General features: G+C 45.8%; 1 protein-coding gene across 2 annotated transcripts in view; it reads right to left on the bottom strand.

Moving 5' to 3' along the window:
• The window catches only part of TRPC6 (transient receptor potential cation channel subfamily C member 6), a 114658-nt gene that overhangs the window by 34120 nt on the left and 63289 nt on the right, over positions 1 to 17249 (bottom strand). For both annotated transcript variants that reach the window (XM_084783137.1, XM_084783136.1), the window contains 3 exons: positions 14625 to 15399; positions 3837 to 4019; positions 18 to 182 (listed from right to left, as the gene is read on the bottom strand). In XM_084783137.1, the coding sequence (XP_084639263.1) occupies positions 18 to 182; positions 3837 to 4019; positions 14625 to 15399 (1123 nt within the window). The remainder of the gene's footprint in view (positions 1 to 17; positions 183 to 3836; positions 4020 to 14624; positions 15400 to 17249) is intronic.

Raw genomic sequence — 17249 nt, 5'->3', positions numbered from 1 at the left:
CTCACAGACATACATACCTTGCTGCACGGAGCGCACCAGTATATGAGAGCCAGGAAGGGCAGTCCAACAGCCACCGCAAGGACCACGAGAAACTTGACTGCCATGGTCTGCTGCCGTAAGCCGGAGAGGTTCTCATACCATATGGAGAGGAGCTGTTGCTGGCAGTTCGGATGAGCTACAAACTAGCGGTGAGATGGCACAGAGAACAGTTAAAGACAGACCCAGCATAGGCTAGCCTCTGGACTTCCAACACTTCTGTCTGTGCTTTCCCGTGAGAGTTGCAGTTAGAACTAGAGAGCAAGCAAGACATCTAACTAACAGCGTCAAGCAAACCGCACTAGACCTGTGCTATAGCATATAGATTCAGACACTCCTGTTCATCCGCTCTCCCCGTGACTGGTGGGCTGTCTTTTAAAACACAGAAAACATTTGGGTTTTTTAACATTAGAAAAAGATTTGCAAGTATTTTGTACAAGTATCTTTAAAGAGCAAGATTAAGGTCATCCTAGCTTAAATGTGTAAATACAGTTTGCTTATCAAGATTTGGTTTTAATTGTGTGTGTGTATGTGTGTGTGTGTGTGTGTGTGTGTGTGTGTGTGTGTGTGTATTGTGTGAGTGAGTGTGTGTCGTGTGAGAGTGTGTATATGAGTGTGTGGGTTTGAGTATGTGAATGTGTGTGTATTGAATGAGAGTATGTGTGAGTGTGTGTATTTGAGGGAGTGTGTGTGTGTGTGTGTGTGTGTGTGTGTGTGTGTGTGTCTGTGTGCACATGCACACATGAGTCTATATGCCATCAGAAGCCAGAAGAGGGGGGCATCATACCCCCCAGAAGCTAGAGTTGCAAGTAGTCTGTAAGTTTTCTGATATGAGTGCTAGAAATTGAACTTTGTTAGTCTGTAAACAAAACAAAACAAAACAAAACAAAAAAAAACAGTGTGTGCTCTTAACTGCTGAGCCATCTCTCCAATCCCAAATCACTGTTTCAAAACAAATCACATTTTCCCTTCAATAGTCTGAAATGGCATGCTTCCTGCAGGAGTCACATTAATATCTGCATCTGTGTCAATTCTACCCAGCCAGCTCCACTGGGAGCCCCTGGTGTCTTCTTATATCTTTCAATTAAAAATGTCTCTTCTAGAATTCTTTCTTCTTACACACTTAATTTGAATAATGTGTTTTCCTCATATTTATTTATGTTTTATATAACAGAGTTTAACATTAGTCTGTATACAAAAAAAAGCAATCATCTAAAGTAAAAATTCATAAGGAAAAGATCAGGTTATGTTAAAAAAAAAAAAACAAGACAAAAAACTCCAGATGAGTCGTAAAGATGGTTCATCCCAAAGACAAATGAACATGAAGCACATAGTTCATCTGTTCAGCAAGGCAAAGCTTGAGCACAGGCATTGTCAGGAGGATGAGCCCCTCTCTGCATACTGTGGATGGGAGGATGAACCCCTCTCTGCACACTGCACTGAGGATGAGGCCTTCTCTGCACACTGTGGGGAGGATGAGCCCCTCTATGCACACTGTGAGGAGACTGAGCCCCTCTCTGCACACTGCATGGAGGATGAGCCCCTCTCTGCACACTGCACAGAGGATGAGCCCCTCTCTGCACACTGTGGATGTGAGTGAGCCCCTCTCTGCACACTGTAGATGGGAGTGAGCGCCTCTCTGCACACTGTAGATGGGAGTGAGCCCCTCTCTGCACACTGTAGATGGGAGTGAGCCCCTCTCTGCACACTGTGGATGGGAGTGAGCCCCTCTCTGCACACTGTGGATGTGAGTGAGCCCCTCTCTGCACACTGTAGATGGGAGTGAGCCCCTCTCTGCACACTGTGGATGGGAGTGAGCCCCTCTCTGCACACTGTAGATGGGAGTGAGCCCCTCTCTGCACACTGTGGATGTGAGTGAGCCCCTCTCTGCACACTGTAGATGGGAGTGAGCCCCTCTCTGCACACTGTGGATGGGAGTGAGCCCCTCTCTGCACACTGTGGATGGGAGTGAGCCCCTCTCTGCACACTGTGGATGGGAGTGAGCCCCTCTCTGCACACTGTGGATGGGAGTGAGCCCCTCTCTGCACACTGTGGATGGGAGTGAGCCCCTCTCTGCACACTGTGGATGGGAGTGAGCCCCTCTCTGCACACTGTGGATGGGAGTGAGCCCCTCTCTGCACACTGGATGGGAGTGAGCCCCTCTCTGCACACTGTGGATGGGAGTGAGCCCCTCTCTGCACACTGTGGATGGGAAGATGAGCCCCTCTCTGCACACTGTAGATGGGAAGATGAGCCCCTCTTTGCACACTGTGGGGAACTGGGAACTGGATGGATCTTTTTCAGAGGGAAACTTACAAAATAGTCTGAAATAGTAAAAATAATATATAAAATAAAATTCTAGCATATTAATTTCACACTCGAGAAATCTTTGCAGATTTAAAACAAGTTTAAATGTCTACTCTATAAAAGTAGTCAGTGTCCTAATGACTAGAGTTTTAAAACTATAATACGCTTCACTGCACATGAATGGCAGCACAGCCACAGAATCCATGAAGTGTGTGTTTTCTGCCTGATGTGAGCAGAGGCCCCAGATTTTGTGGAAGGAAACAGCAATGGGTAATTACACTCTGTGACTAATTGGAAGGTCTTCCCTGAATAGTTACCACACACATATATAAGTGTGTGTGTGTGTGTGTGTGTGTGTGTGTGTGTGTGTGTGTGTGTGTGTGTGTGTGTGTGAAACTTGTTAGTGGCTGGAAAGATGTTTATGGGCACGTGCTGTTCTTTTTCCCAGCACCCACATCATACTCAAGCACCCCAAACTCCAATTCCAGGACTCTAACACCCTCTCTGATTTCATAGAGCATGCACATGTGCCCATGCACACACACAATAAAAAGAAAGAAAACATTCATGTCTTAGGAAAGTGGTCAAAGGAGTGGAAATTATGGTCTAAAGAATAATCTGATAAGTATCTATAAAGACAATGGAAGGATTCAAACCAAAAAAAAAAAAAGTTGAAGTTGCTGTTCCAAATTGGAAAATAGCAACCAGCAGGAAAACGGTGGACTCTGAAATACTGCAGTTTTGTTCCCTTCGTACAGAAAATGCCTTAGAGTTTCCATGTGCGAAGCTACTGTTGTTATTACCCGAGTGAGGTAAAATGGCAATGACCATGATGCTGTGCACCACAGGGCCTAGGCTTTCATGACTGACTGGCTTGTGGCTTCTGTGCCTCACTAGATAGATGCTTTGAGATCCAACCTACTGCAACTGCCAGTGGCTGCTCTATCCAGTGGCTGCTCTGTGCAGTGGCTGCTCTATGCAGTGGCTGCTCTAACCAGTGGCTGCTCTATCAAGTGGCTGCTCTATGAAGTGGCTGCTCTATCCTGTGGTTGCTCTGTGCAGTGGCTGCTCTATGCAGTGGCTGCTCTACCCAGTGGATGCTCTATCAAGTGGTTGCTCTATGCAGTGGCTGCTCTGTGCAGTGGCTGCTCTATCCCGTGGCTGCTCTGTGTATTGGCTGCTCTATGCAGTGGCTGCTCTATCCCATGGCTGCTCTATCCAGTGGCTGCTCTATTCAGTGGCTGCTCTATCCCATGGCTACTCTATCCTGTGGCTGCTCTATGTAGTGGCTGCTCTATCCCATGGTTACTCTATCCAATGGCTGCTCTATGCAGTGGCTGCTCTATCCAGTGGCTGCTCTATGCAGTGGCTGCTCTATCCAGTGGCTACACTATGCAGTGGCTGCTCTATCCAGCCATGGCAAGCCCTCATGCTTATTTGAACATCCACGTGAAGGAACTGAAGTGACAAAGGAGCCTCATTCCTGACCTTACCTTTTTTACTTCATATTTAATGGCAAGCTTTAAGCGGCTGAGATTGGGACGGCCGAGATCCCCGGGCTGTCGAGTTTCTGCGTCCCCATTCAGGATGGCCTCCACTTCTTCTGTGTTTCTGCAGAGATCTAGGAGGCCAACAACAAAATCCTTGCACTGCATGGACAGCTTCCTGTAGTCATTCTAGGAAAGAAAGGTGCAGGTAAAACAAGATGGAGTTAGTTCATATTCCACACTTGGCAGAATGTATTAGATGGTTGAGGGATTGTGCATTTCAAGAGAAAAAAAATCACAGTTTGGCTTTATAATGTTTTGTTTTTGTTGTGTTTCGTTTTTGCTTTGAGACAAGGATCTTACACTGTAGCCTATGATGACAAAAACTTACCGATCTCAACTGTCCAGCGATCTTCCCACATTAATTTCCTAGGCCCTGTGGTTAGCATGAGTGGCGGTGCCCAGCTTATTTTCACTATAGTTTATTTTAAATATATTTTAGTCCTGTTCTGCTGTTGGCCCTCTGGGATATGTTATCATCATGAAAATTTTTCTCAAGACTCTAAAATTATGATATCTGCCCAAAGAATTGCCAATGTTATTTTAAAAGATTTTGCTGGGTTAAACTCACCAACTGATCTTGGATAAATAAAACAAAACCAGGTTTCTACACAACATGCCTACCATGCTTTGCAGGGACCTTGTCCTATAGAGTGTAAGTTCACCATGAAGGAATAAGCTATATAGTTAATGGGACATCAGAAGACTTTTAGAAAGGTGTCATGAAAAGCAAGCCAGCATTGAACAATTACCTTCTTCCTTTCTTTTTGGGGACTGATTCTTAAGTACCTCAAGATGGCCTTGAACTCCTGATGCTTCTGCCATCACTTCTCAAGTGCTGGGAACATGTGTTTCACCAAGTCTGGCTTATCAATGGTCTTCTCAACGAACTGTTATTTCTTACATTATGACTCCAGCACAGGATCAAAATATAAGATCTATGTATAGATTCTGAAAGCTGAGATTCTCGTTATAGATGTTTATGAGCCACCATATAGGTGCTGGGAATTGAACTCAGGACCTCTGGAGGAGCAGTCATGATCATAACTCCTGAGCCATCTCTCCAGCCCTTAAGCCGAGCTTCTCTTTGGAGAATAAATAGTTTAACCAGGTATTTGAGAGAGAAGGGTACCTGCAGGTGTGTGTGTGTCTGGTGTGTGTGTGCCTGCAGGTGTCTGTGCCAGGGGCCGGGGAGGGGGGCGAGGGGGAGGTGTGTGTGCCTGCAGGTGTGTGTATGTGGATGGTACCTGCAGGTATAGGGGTTATACCTGCAGAGGTGTGTGTGTTTGTGTGTGTGTGTGTGTGTGTGTGTGTGTGTGTGTGTGTGTGACCTACAGGTGAGTGGGTGGGTATCTGTAGTGTGTGGGGCAGTAGTGAGGGGGTACCTGAGGTTATGCGGTGTGCCTATAATCCCAACACTTAAGAGTCAGAAGCAGAGAAGTGATGAGTTATAGACCAGTGTGCTTGCACAATGAGACAGTTTCCAAATTAAATGAAACCTTGTTTAACGGGAAAACTAACTGTGCTATCGTACCATTCCAATGAACTAATTGCTGCTGGGTTAAGGTTAGGGTTAGGGGAGAATCAGAATGCAGTTTGTGTTTGAGTGACCATAAACTGCTGCCATCTCTTCACATCTTCATCTGTGTCTTACTCATGATTCCTTCCTCCTTATTTTCTTACAATGAAATAAACAGATGTGTATATATCTTTATTTATAACTAATACATATATGTGCATATATGCATACATATTATTCATAAATGTTAAATAAGAAAATCTGCTATGAAAACCTGCTGTATAACAGGTAGATACAATCCCATCTGACTGCCATATAGTCTTGCTGAGGGTAAATAACCTATCCCAAAATTTCACTCAGTAACGGTTAACAACTGCCCTTGACATAAATATGTTTGGCCCCAAATTCATCATTGCCTTGGAGGACACTACACCGTCTTGCTAAGCTAGAAGACTAAAGGGGAATGTACCTAGAGATCAGAGTATTATTCTCTAGATAGTGAGAGGTGCCCAACTGTGCGATAGGAACAAATTTCTGTCTGGGACTTCCCTGATCCCTAGGGTAACAGTCACTAAAAGGCGCATTTATCACAACTGTGCTAACGCTGGTGTGAGACGCTCAAAGATAAACAGACACTACCCAATGGGAAATGTAATAACAAATTAGGTAAAATTTCAAGTGAGAGTTAAGGAAAGACATTTCTCAAGATACGCCAGGTGGTACTAACTTTCCTGTTGTTTTCAGCCTTGGCAGGGGCCACTGTTTCCGTTCATGTAGCATTTGACGATCAGCATTTATTCTTCCAGGCTCCACTGCAGCTGTGAAGTTGAAGGAGCCAGGGAGAAGAGAGACACACAGGAGATTCCCAGGGCAGCAGACCCCCCTGAGCCTCTCTCCCTCCAACTGCGACCTACAACCTGCTAGAAAGAGACCTTCTCTATCAGTTCATTTCACACTTCAGCAGGAAATGCCAAGGAGAAGTACCTGCTCACACATGCGCATGAGCACTCATGCAGATTTTGTGCCCTCAGTTTATTTGCAATCTGTCTCTCTTCAACAGACTCACATATTTTCTCATCTTTATTTCATTAAAATATAATTACATAATTTTTTCACATTCTTCTTTTTCATACCCTTTCCATTTGCCCTTCACATTCCTTCCCAAATTCATGGGGCATTAGCCATTGGTGTTATGTATCATAAATATGTAAAAAACATAGGGTGGTGGTGGTGCACCCCTTTAATCCCAGCACTTAGGAGGCAGGGGCAGGCAGATCTTTGTGAGTTCAAGGCCAGCCTGGTCTACCGAGTGAGTTCAGGGGGAGCCAAGGCTACAAAGGGACACCGTGTCTCAAAAAACCAAAATAAATTAACACAGCCAGGTGAATCAGCTCTGCGTTGCCTGAATTATATGTTTTGAGGGCTAAAGAATATGTAATGGATAGTTAATCAGGGTGCTCATCCCTGGGCTATGGAGAGGTCTCCATAGCTGTTAGCTTGAGAGCTTCTTTTGGTAGAATGGTCATTTTTCTGTTGTTGGTTCTACCAATCCATGGGTGTGAAAGGTTTCGTTTTCTGGTGTCTTCCTCAATCTCTTTCTTCAGATGGTTAATGTTTTCTCTGTAGAGGTCTTTCAACTCCTTGCTTAGGTTTATTCCTAGATATGCATTCTGAGACAGTTGTGAATGGCAGTGTTGCAGGATCTGTTGATCAGCACTGGTGTATAGAAAGGCTGCTTGTTTTCCAGTGAGTTAAATTGAATGTCTTTTCAGACAAGGGTTATCCGCTTCTCTTTTGAGTCTACATGAGCGTAGTGTGAGGCCAACAATATGCACTCAGCAAACTTCGCTGGTGAAGGCAAAGAAACAAACATAGCTTCTTTCCTTAATGTGTCTGTGAGACAGGAACGGTCTGGACTCCTAGTGAGCACTGCTCTCTCATGAAGTCAGAGTGGCAATCACTTAAAGTAATTCATAAATCCCAGCAAGAGTACATGTTCTCCTTCCTCTTTGGTCAGGACCTCAGCTCTGTGTCGCCAGGAATGTGACTCCACCTAATAGGCTCTCTCTCAAGTAAGTGACACCTTCTGTGCCCCTATAAGGCCTGATAATAGGCACATAGCCTTCATACCAACAGATACTACTTTTCCTACCAGCCAGTTTCTTGGAAGATACTTATCTTCCAAGCAGACAAAGCCAGACGTTTTAAAACATTATACAGCAGAACATAGCAACGATTTAAAAATAGGCACAGCAGTAGCTTCTCTGCCATTCTCTGCCCCGCCTCTGCAGCAGAGGCATCTGGAGGGCCATGTGCATGGCAGTGCACAGACCACAGGGGAACTGGAGATGCTCCAGAAGGTCTTTCTCTTAGGAATTGCTGGGAGGCTGATGATCCTTTCAGCACAGAGGAAATGAATGGGGAACTGAGGGGCCTTGAAATGGATCCTTGCATTACTACAAGCAACCTAAGAGGAAGAGGGGTCAGAAAAGAATTTATAGACATAAGGCATAGAAACATATGGTGGCACCAAAGGAATTTGGGACGCTGAGGACATGTATTTGTTGACAAAGCCATGCTGTGATGAGCTCACCCTTTAAGGCTCTCACTCGTGGTTTGAGCTTAGCCTTGTGTTAGGAAATCCTGGCCTTTTATTTATTTTTTATTTGTTTGTTTACTATTTTTATGCCCAGTGCCAAGGCTTAACGGTCAAGCTTACAAAAGTCAAGCCTATATTCTTGAGATAAGATATTCTATTCCTTTACAAAATATTGTGTGTACCAAGTAATAAGAGACCTTCCTCTGGTTCTATTACCATTAACCATGGTGGATGCCCGCCCTTTACCTCCCCACACTTCACCTGCCTGCTGAAGAGGAAGCTCTGAGATAGAGCTACCTGCTGACTAGTGGTAAAATGCTATCAGCTAACCTGCCCCACAGGCCTTGCAGGTGTGGCTGCTGTGTCCCATGCTGGTCATTAGGTGGCAGCGAGGAGAGAGGCTGTGTCTACCCTCAGTGTTTTGACCTATGAACATCTGAATGATTAGCAGTCTAACATTCCCTGAAAAGAGTGACCCTAAGGATGACCACCAGTCCAACACAGGGGACCTGAGCAGGGAGCTAGCCTGAGATGACCCCCAGTCCAGCACAGGGGACCTGAGCAGGGAGCCAGCCTGAGATGACCCCCAGTCCAGCACAGGGGACCTGAACAGAGAGCTAGCCTGAGATGACCCCCAGTCCAGCACAGGGGACCTGAGCAGGGAGCTAGCCTGAGATGACCCCCAGTCCAGCACAGGGGACCTGAGCAGGGAGCTAGCCTGAGATGACCCCCAGTCCAACACAGGGGACCTGAGCAGGAAGATAGCCTGAGATGACCCCCAGTCCAGCACAGGGGACCTGAACAGGGAGCTAGCCTGAGATGACCCCCAGTCCAGCACAGGGGACCTGAACAGGGAGCTAGCCTGAGATGACCCCAAGTCCAGCACAGGGGACCTGAGCAGGGAGCCAGCCTGAGATGACCCCCAGTCCAGCACAGGGGACCTGAACAGGGAGCTAGCCTGAGATGACCCCAAGTCCAGCACAGGGGACCTGAGCAGGGAGCCAGCCTGAGATGACCCCCAGTCCAGCACAGGGGACCTGAGCAGGGAGCCAGCCTGAGATAACTCTCAGTCCAGCACAGGGGACCTGAACAGGGAGCTAGCCTGAGATGACCCCAAGTCCAGCACAGGGGACCTGAGCAGGGAGCCAGCCTGAGATGGCCCCCAGTCCAGCACAGGGGACCTGAGCAGGGAGCTAGCCTGAGATGACCTCCAGTCCAGCATTGTGTAGGCCTGCAGAGATGAATGTTGTTTGAGATGACCCCTGCAAGCATTCCCAAGTGGATCCCAGACACTCTGAGACCCAGGGAGCCACTGAGAGGAGCAAGTAAGTGATGGAGAAATAGAAGTGAAAGAGAAACAGAAGGATGTGGGCACAATGAAGAGAGGCACAATTGGAGACCCAAGGGTAGTGAGGAACAGCCTGGTGTGAGTAACTGGTGATGCCACCTGGGATCACGGTGGAGTCTTGGCTGTGCTGCCACCTGCGGTCACTTCTGGGCTTGTGGTGTGGTTCTGCTGCAGCATGGGTCTGTTACCACCAAAAATCAGGTAGATGTCCCTGGTCTGAGTTGCTTCCCAGCGACATGCTTATGTCTGAGGGATGTGGGTCCAACCCTCACCTGGGAATCTTGAGAGAGCTGGCTCTGGGGGCAGGAGAATAAGATAGCTGACCCCACCCCCTAGCCAGCTGCAGCACTCCAGAGAGCTGGCCTGCACATTTCCACAGGGGGAGCTGGCCCCATGGTGGTGTGGCCTCTCACTATCTGTGGCAGGTGGGAGACCCAGCCCTGGGGTCATGAGAGCTGTCTCCGACCATTACCAGCTGCAGCACTCAGAAGAGCAGGACCTGCACTTGCCTGGGGAGCACAGTAGAGACAACCCTGGAGAGCCTGACCTGAGGGCATGAATGTGGGAGAGCCACCCCAAAATTGTCTGCCATGTGGCTGTGTGGGCGCAAGAGAGATACCCTCTTCCACTATCATCCCTTACCACCTACAGCAGGCAGGAGAACTGGCACTGGGGTAATAAGAATAGAAGAGCTGTCCCTGCGCCTAGCCTGCTGCAGCACTCAGGAAAAGAGACCCTGCACCTCACCTCCGTGGCAGAGTAGAACTGGCTTTGGATGTAAGTATTGCAAGTGAATCAGCCCAAGGGTGTGAGATCATGAGAACCGGAGGGGTAACCAGCTCAGACACTTCTTAGACTCAGATCCAGGACTTTGAATTGGCTTACCCCAACATCTACTCCATCAATGAACTGTGCGAGTGCATGAAGGGGCTGGTCCTACAGATCCAAAACTACAGGATCTCCATGACACAGGGCAACAAGAGGCTATTTGAGAGAAGTGTCCTAGTGAGGTTCCAGTATTGATAGAGTGCAGCAGAAGCCAAAGGCCTTTTGTACCAGACCAACTAGTTATTGCAATGAACATTTGAAAGCAAAGAAGTGTGGACAAAAGGGTATTCTTGGACACACTGTGACACCCTACAACTACCACAAGATTTTTTTTTCTCTGTTGGGGGTGGAGGTTCCCAGGGCGGAGGGCAGGTACTAACAGAAGGAGAGAGAGTGAGATCGGAGTGCATGATGTGAAGTCCACAAAGGACCAATAAAAAGTTACCCAAATGCTATCAGTTCACAAGTATGGTCAAGCGTACAGTGAGAATTGAGATTATTTTAATGTACTTTGCCTCTTGGTTCTCCACTATTGCCAAAGCACACATCTTTCTGGAGAAAGGGGCCAGCACAAGTAAGGTAAGAAGGTATGAACAAGGCCTGCTGAATGCAGTAGCCCTTCCCTTTCTATGGCTTTAGCCTTCTGGGATTTCAGATGCCAATGTTCAACAGTAGTCAGAAGACACTAAATGAATGGAAAACTTCTAGAAATAAACAATTTCTACTTTTTAAATTGTATGCATTTGCTGGTAGTCTGATGAATTCTTTAATCTCTCCAGTTTTACCTCTCCTGTGCCCTGTGTTCAACAATAGCCGCACCAAGCATCTACAAAGGAGAAACCGTACTGCAGTCTTTGAAGATGTGCGATGTAGAGACCACCTTTCAAAGTACAGCATAGAGAAGACTAAGTTATTGTGCTGGGTTTGAGCATCGATAGTGTATCAGTTTGTTTCTATCATGGATTTTTTTTCTCCATCTATGGTGGTTGAACGTTTTGCTGGGTATAGTAGTCTGGATGGGCATCTGTGGTCTCTTTAGGTTTGCAAGACATTTGCCTAGGCCCTTCTGGCTTTCATAGTCTCTGCTGAGAAATTGGGTGTGATTCTAATAGGTTTTCCATTATATATTACTTGGCCTTTTCTCCTTGCAGCTTTTAATGTTTTTTCCCTTTGTTCTGAATATTTAGTGTTTTTATTATTAGGTGGTGGGAGAATTTTCTTTTTTCTTTTTTCTTTTTCTTTTTTTGGTCTTATCTAGTTGGTGTTCTGTAGGACTCTTGTGTTCTTAGAGGTATCTCTTTCTTAAGATTGAGGACATTTTCTTCTATGATTTTGTTGAAAATATTTTCTGGGCCTTGGAGCTGGGAATCTTCTCTTTCTTCAATTTGTATAATTCTTAGGTTTCATCTTTTCATGGGTCCTTGATTTCTTTGATGCTTTGTGTCAGAAATTTTTTTAGCTTTAACATTTTTTGACAGATGTATCTGGAAACAACCTAGATGTCCCTCAACCAAAGAATGGATAAGGAAATTGTAGTACGTTCACATGGTGGAATACTACTCAGCTGTTAAAAACAAAGAAATCTTGACGTTTGCAAGAAAACATCATCCTGAGTGAGGTAACCCAGACCCAGAAAGATACATATGGTATATACTCACTTATAAGCAGATATTAGCCGTATAATACAGGATAACCACACTACAATACACAGACCTAAAGAAACTAACTAATAAGGAGGACGCTAGGGAGGATATTTAATGCTCATTCAGAAGGGCAAATAGAATAGACACTGAAAGTGCTTCAAGAGAGGGAACAGGACAGGAGCCTACTATAGAGGTCCTCTGAAAGACTCCACCCAGCAGGGGATTGAAACAGATGCTAAGACTCACAATCAAACTTTGGGGCAGAGCACACAGTAACTTAGGGAAGAGTTGGGAGATAGAAGGACATGATGTGGACAGGAGCTCCACAGGGAGAACAACAGAGCCAAAAAATCTGGGCCCAGAGGGACCTACAGAGAATGATGCACCAACCAAGGACCGTGCATGGAGAAGAGCTAGACTCTCTGCTCAGATGTAGTTGATAGGCAGCATAGTCTCCATGGGGATCAAATGGGGATCAAAAATGACTCTAACATAGACCCCGTTGCCCACTCATTGATCAACTCCTCCTGGTGGGGCAGCCATGCCAGCCCACGGAGGAAGAGGATGTAGGCAATGCTGTTCAGACTTGATAGACTGGAGTCGGATGGTAGGGGAAGAAGGATCCCCTTTCTGAGTACTAAGGGAAGGGGAGTGAAGGTGGGACCTGGAGGAGAAGAAGGAGAGGACTACAATTAGGATGTAAAGTAAATAAATTAAAAATAAGGGCTGGAGAGATGGTTCACAGGTTAAGGGCACTGTCTGCTCTTCCAAAGGTCCCAAGTTCAATTCCCAGCAACTACATGGTGGCTCACAGCCATCTATAATGAGATCTGGTTCCCTTTTCTGGTGTGCAGGTGTACATGCAAGCAGAACACTGTATAAAGAATAAATAAATAAATCTTTTAAAAAATAAAAATAAGCAAACTTAATTTTAAAAAGTTATCATGCACTTGTATAAAACACTGAGTTTGATGAAATGACTTGATTCAAAGTTGCATAGTTTAGTAAAGGGATAAGCCGATGGTAGATGGGGAGATAGCTCAGCCCTTAAAGGGTTCGCAGCACAGGCTTGAAGGTCTAAGTTCAATCACAACACCAACAGAAACCTCTAGTGCCAGTGCTAGGGAGGCAGAGGCAGGCAAATCCTGAGAACTCTTTGACCAACTGGTCTAGCCAAGCAAGAAGTGAGCTCCAGAGTCCCTGCCTCAAACCCTGAGGTCATGGGGTTAAGGGATGGGTCAGCAGGTAAAAGTCCTGCTTTCATTCCTGCTTTCCTGACTGCACTCACATTGGTACACACACACACACACACACACACACACACACGAAACAATGTTGAGAGTGACCAATGAAGACACTCAAAGTCAGCCTCTGGGTGCCATGTGTTCATACACACATGCATATTCACACACATGAAAACCTGAACATGCATACATATATAGAAATAATCATGACAAAGCAGGACAGAGAAAGGTGGACACATCAGACCGGATACCCGATGGAGGAAGCCCAGCAGCAGGTGGATGCTCTTTGGCTTGGAATCTGAGTTTTCATCCTCTCAAATATGTCAGGGACCACATAGACAATGGCTGCATCTGATACCATGCCTTTCCCCAGACACCTCTACTAAGAGTCTCCTCAATGTTCGACATGCTTGTTTCATTCACATGTGTGAGACTACTCTTTGGCTTTTTTTCTTTGCCTTCCAAAATCCATTCATTTCCCCATACGTAGCTGAAGTGCCACCTCCCATGGTAGTTGACTGAAGCACAGTAGGAATTTAACCTTTTCCTTAACTTCTACGTCACAATGGTCAACACTCTATAAAGCAGTCATGTTTATCTATCTGTGTACTGCCTCTCAACCTATGACTTGTTCATCTTTCTGACCTAATGGCATCTGTCACTGATACCACACGCAAACACAGTATGTGTGAAGAGAAAGAAGCTGAGAGTTAGAGGGGACCTGTATTCCGATCCCAGCTCTGTCATGTACCAGTTGCTGAGTTCAAGTCCGACCTGAACCTTTTTATCCCCTAGTCTTCGTGTAGCATAGAAGCAATACCCACTCAGGGCTGTGACAAACGCAAAATATCTGACAGAAAGTAGACCACTACAGCAATAATTATACTTACAGAATGAAGCATAAATTTGGGACTGGGAAAATGGCTCAATCAATAAAGTCCTGCTGTACAAGAATTCGGACTTTAATTGAGAGTCCCAAAGCATGTTGCTTAAAAACAGAAAAATGAGCAGACTGACACATGTCTGTAACGCCAGCACTGGGTTCAGGAACTGGAAACCTGGAGCTCATTACTCAGACACTTAGCTGAATTAGTGAGGGCCCGTGTCAGTGAAAGATCCTGTCTCAAAAATAAGGGGGAGTGTGAGCAAGGAGGATACCCATGTCAGCTGTTGGCCTTCACACACATGTGCACATGTGCATATGCGCCCACTTGCACACACTCACATTAATACACACACACAAACACACACACACACACACACACACACACACGTGTATAATCACATCTCCATAAAGCCCCAACATGCATAGCATAGAAACATGGAAACACACCTTGGCTTTGACCTAGCTGACATCATACTTTCCCTCACTCTGAGCCTTCCAAGTTTTAGTGGATTCTTCCACACAAAGCTGAAATGACAGCTTCTATAGGACTGTGCCAAAACATGGTAGGTGTTCAATAAATATCCCTTGCTCTGATATTTTACAGCACACTGCTTATAGAGCTACTTAGTACTTGGACTTTGTGATGCTGCTGCTGCCAACCACTTACCTTGAACTCTTTCTCAATGTTGGCAAGTACTGCCAGCTCATTGCTAAGTTCCAAAGCCGTCATGACTGGATCTTCACTGGACAGTGACAGGTACGCTGGGCTTGCCAGGCCTTTGTAGGCATTTATCCTGGACCTGGAGTGGCTGAATGAGTCATGCTTTTGTTTCTGGCTGCATTCTGTACACTTGCAAAAGTAGTCATGGGGCCGTTCAATCCGAGCACCCTTTCTCAGGAGTGTGTGCACAATTTCATATTCCTGGCAATGGGCAGCCAGGATGATTGGTGTCACGTCATGGGAGAACCGTGTCCCATCTTCATCATAGGCATAAAAGTCATCTTGCTGGAGTTCAGACTGGCTGGGGCTTGTCGCTAACCTCTTGCCTTCCGCAAAAGCTGGATGGTTGAGGATTGCCTCCACAATCCGTACATAACCTTTACTGATAGCTAAGAGTAAGGCATCCCCAACTCGAGACAAGTTTTCCTTTTTGAGCAACAGTTCTGTAATTTCTAGGTGCTCATTGGCCACTGCCAGTTGCAGGGCGTTCTGGCCCATGTAATCCACACAGTTAACATTGAGGGAGACACACTCTTCCAGCATCTTCCGCACCACTGGGATGTTGCCATATTCCGCTGCATCTAGGAAACGCTCCTCCTCAATGGACAGGCTTGTGGAGTGATCATTAAACATGTATGCCGGTCCCCGATTAGCTAACCTTCTTCCCTTCTCACGGAGAACCGTCTGCCGCCGGTGAGTCAGTCTGTTTTCATTACCCCGGCTGTAATAAGACAGAATGATGGTGAAGAAATCATATTAGGAGCATTTTCTATGCCAAATGATCTGTCATCCATCTAATGCAATCCTCAAATATATTAGATGTTGCCTCGGCATCTCTAGACCCATGAGCTGATAAGATGTAGATTAACTTATTTGTTAATGAAGTCTAAGAACTTCTTATTTAAGATAGCTAAGTACTGTATCGAGTTTAACACTCCAGTTCAGAATAGAATCCTTGGCGATTGTCATCATTTATGGTGGGTATGTGTCGCTCATGGAGAGATACTAGTAGTATTTCTGAACTGCAGATGGTAAATACTGAGAAAAGGCTATTATTGGTCCCTGAGATGAGTAGTCTACAGCCTACAGTCACCTGGAAAGAAAGCCTTAATGAGGAATTACCTAGATCCCACTGGCCTGTGTCATGACTGTGGGGGATTTTCTTGGTTATAAGTTGACTCAGTTCACAATGGTGGGCAGCACCACCTCATGTCTTGGAGTCCTGGGTTTTACAACAGTAGAGAGAGCTAGCAGAGTAGCAAGTTGAGTAGGTGTCATGGCTCCATCTGCGCCTCTCTGCTCTTGTTGGTGGCTGTCCTGTGACCAGCTACCTCAAGTACCTGCCCCTGTGACTTCCCTGCAGTGCTCAGCTGTAACCTGGAATCATAAGTCAAATAAACTATTTATCCCCTAAGTTACTTTTTGCCAATTTATCTGTGACACCAACAGAAATGAGTCTAGAATATAGAACATAAAAACATTTTTAAATGGCAAACGGAGTAGTAAATTGACTCAAGTCTTCAGTATTTACTGAGTCATTCCTATGTACATTACTGCAGGGAAATTGATAGTTAAAATATACTTTTTATTCCTTTAAATCCTATCATCTACAGCAGAATCAGCACGTTGCCCCATCAGCCGCTGCTTGGCTGCTTGGTGAGCCTATAGCATCCAGCCTAGCTGCTGGGAGCCAGTGGCATGTCAGCAATGGAAACAGGGCCAGTCAGATGAGTACACGTTTGGGAGCTCAGATGTGGGGTAGCATGGGAACTTTCTTCAGCAAAGGGGTCAGTCATGTGCTAAGGATGAACTTCACCAGCTGGGACAGTTAGCATCCGGACTCTGCTAACCGACAAATCACTGAAAACTTGAAAAAGCTACGATCAGGAATCCAGAAGGAGGGAAACCCTCATGGTGGGAGACATGTCAAAGAAGCTGCTCACCTCCACTGAGGCCTCTCTCGCCTATAATAAGAAGTGCAAGTAGTCCTGTCCTGATCAAAGTGCCATAAGAAGAAATTTATCCATTATGGATCTAAATTGGTGTCAGAAGGTCTTCTTGAGGCTTAAGGGTGCTCATTCAACTGAAAGGCCCCAGTCTTATTATTGCCACTACTGGAAACCCGAAGAGTAACTGTGCTGTAGAATTGAGGAGGGGCTTGTTTATGGGAGGAGCTTAGTTGAAGAAGCAATGGTGACAAGTGAGTAGTTTCCTTGTTCTAAATGTTCAATGGCCTATCTGTTCCAAGGCTGCAACAGCCCTTTCAGTATGAAGACGGCACCAGTACACTGTAGCCGTCACAGCCACCCTTCCTGCATGGAGCCAGGTGTAGACAACCTAACACCCTTTCCTTCCTGGAATGTACCTGCTTTCCTAGCTGTGTTGTCCGTAGCAGTGATGCCCACCATAGGAAGGAAGTTAGTGAAACATGATCAACCCCAAGGTCATAGTTCATCAAGGAGCTTGTACAGCGCACTGCCATGTTCACAAGGAGCTTCCATTTTCTTTCATTATTGATTACTTTAGCTATCAAAGGCTTCTCAAGATGAACCAAAATCATATCCTTCTAAG

The sequence above is a fragment of the Acomys minous genome (genome assembly GCF_964271855.1).
Source record: "Acomys minous genome assembly, chromosome: 5".
Classification (NCBI taxonomy): Eukaryota; Metazoa; Chordata; class Mammalia; order Rodentia; family Muridae; genus Acomys; species Acomys minous.
This window is presented reverse-complemented; position numbering and strand designations above follow the sequence as displayed.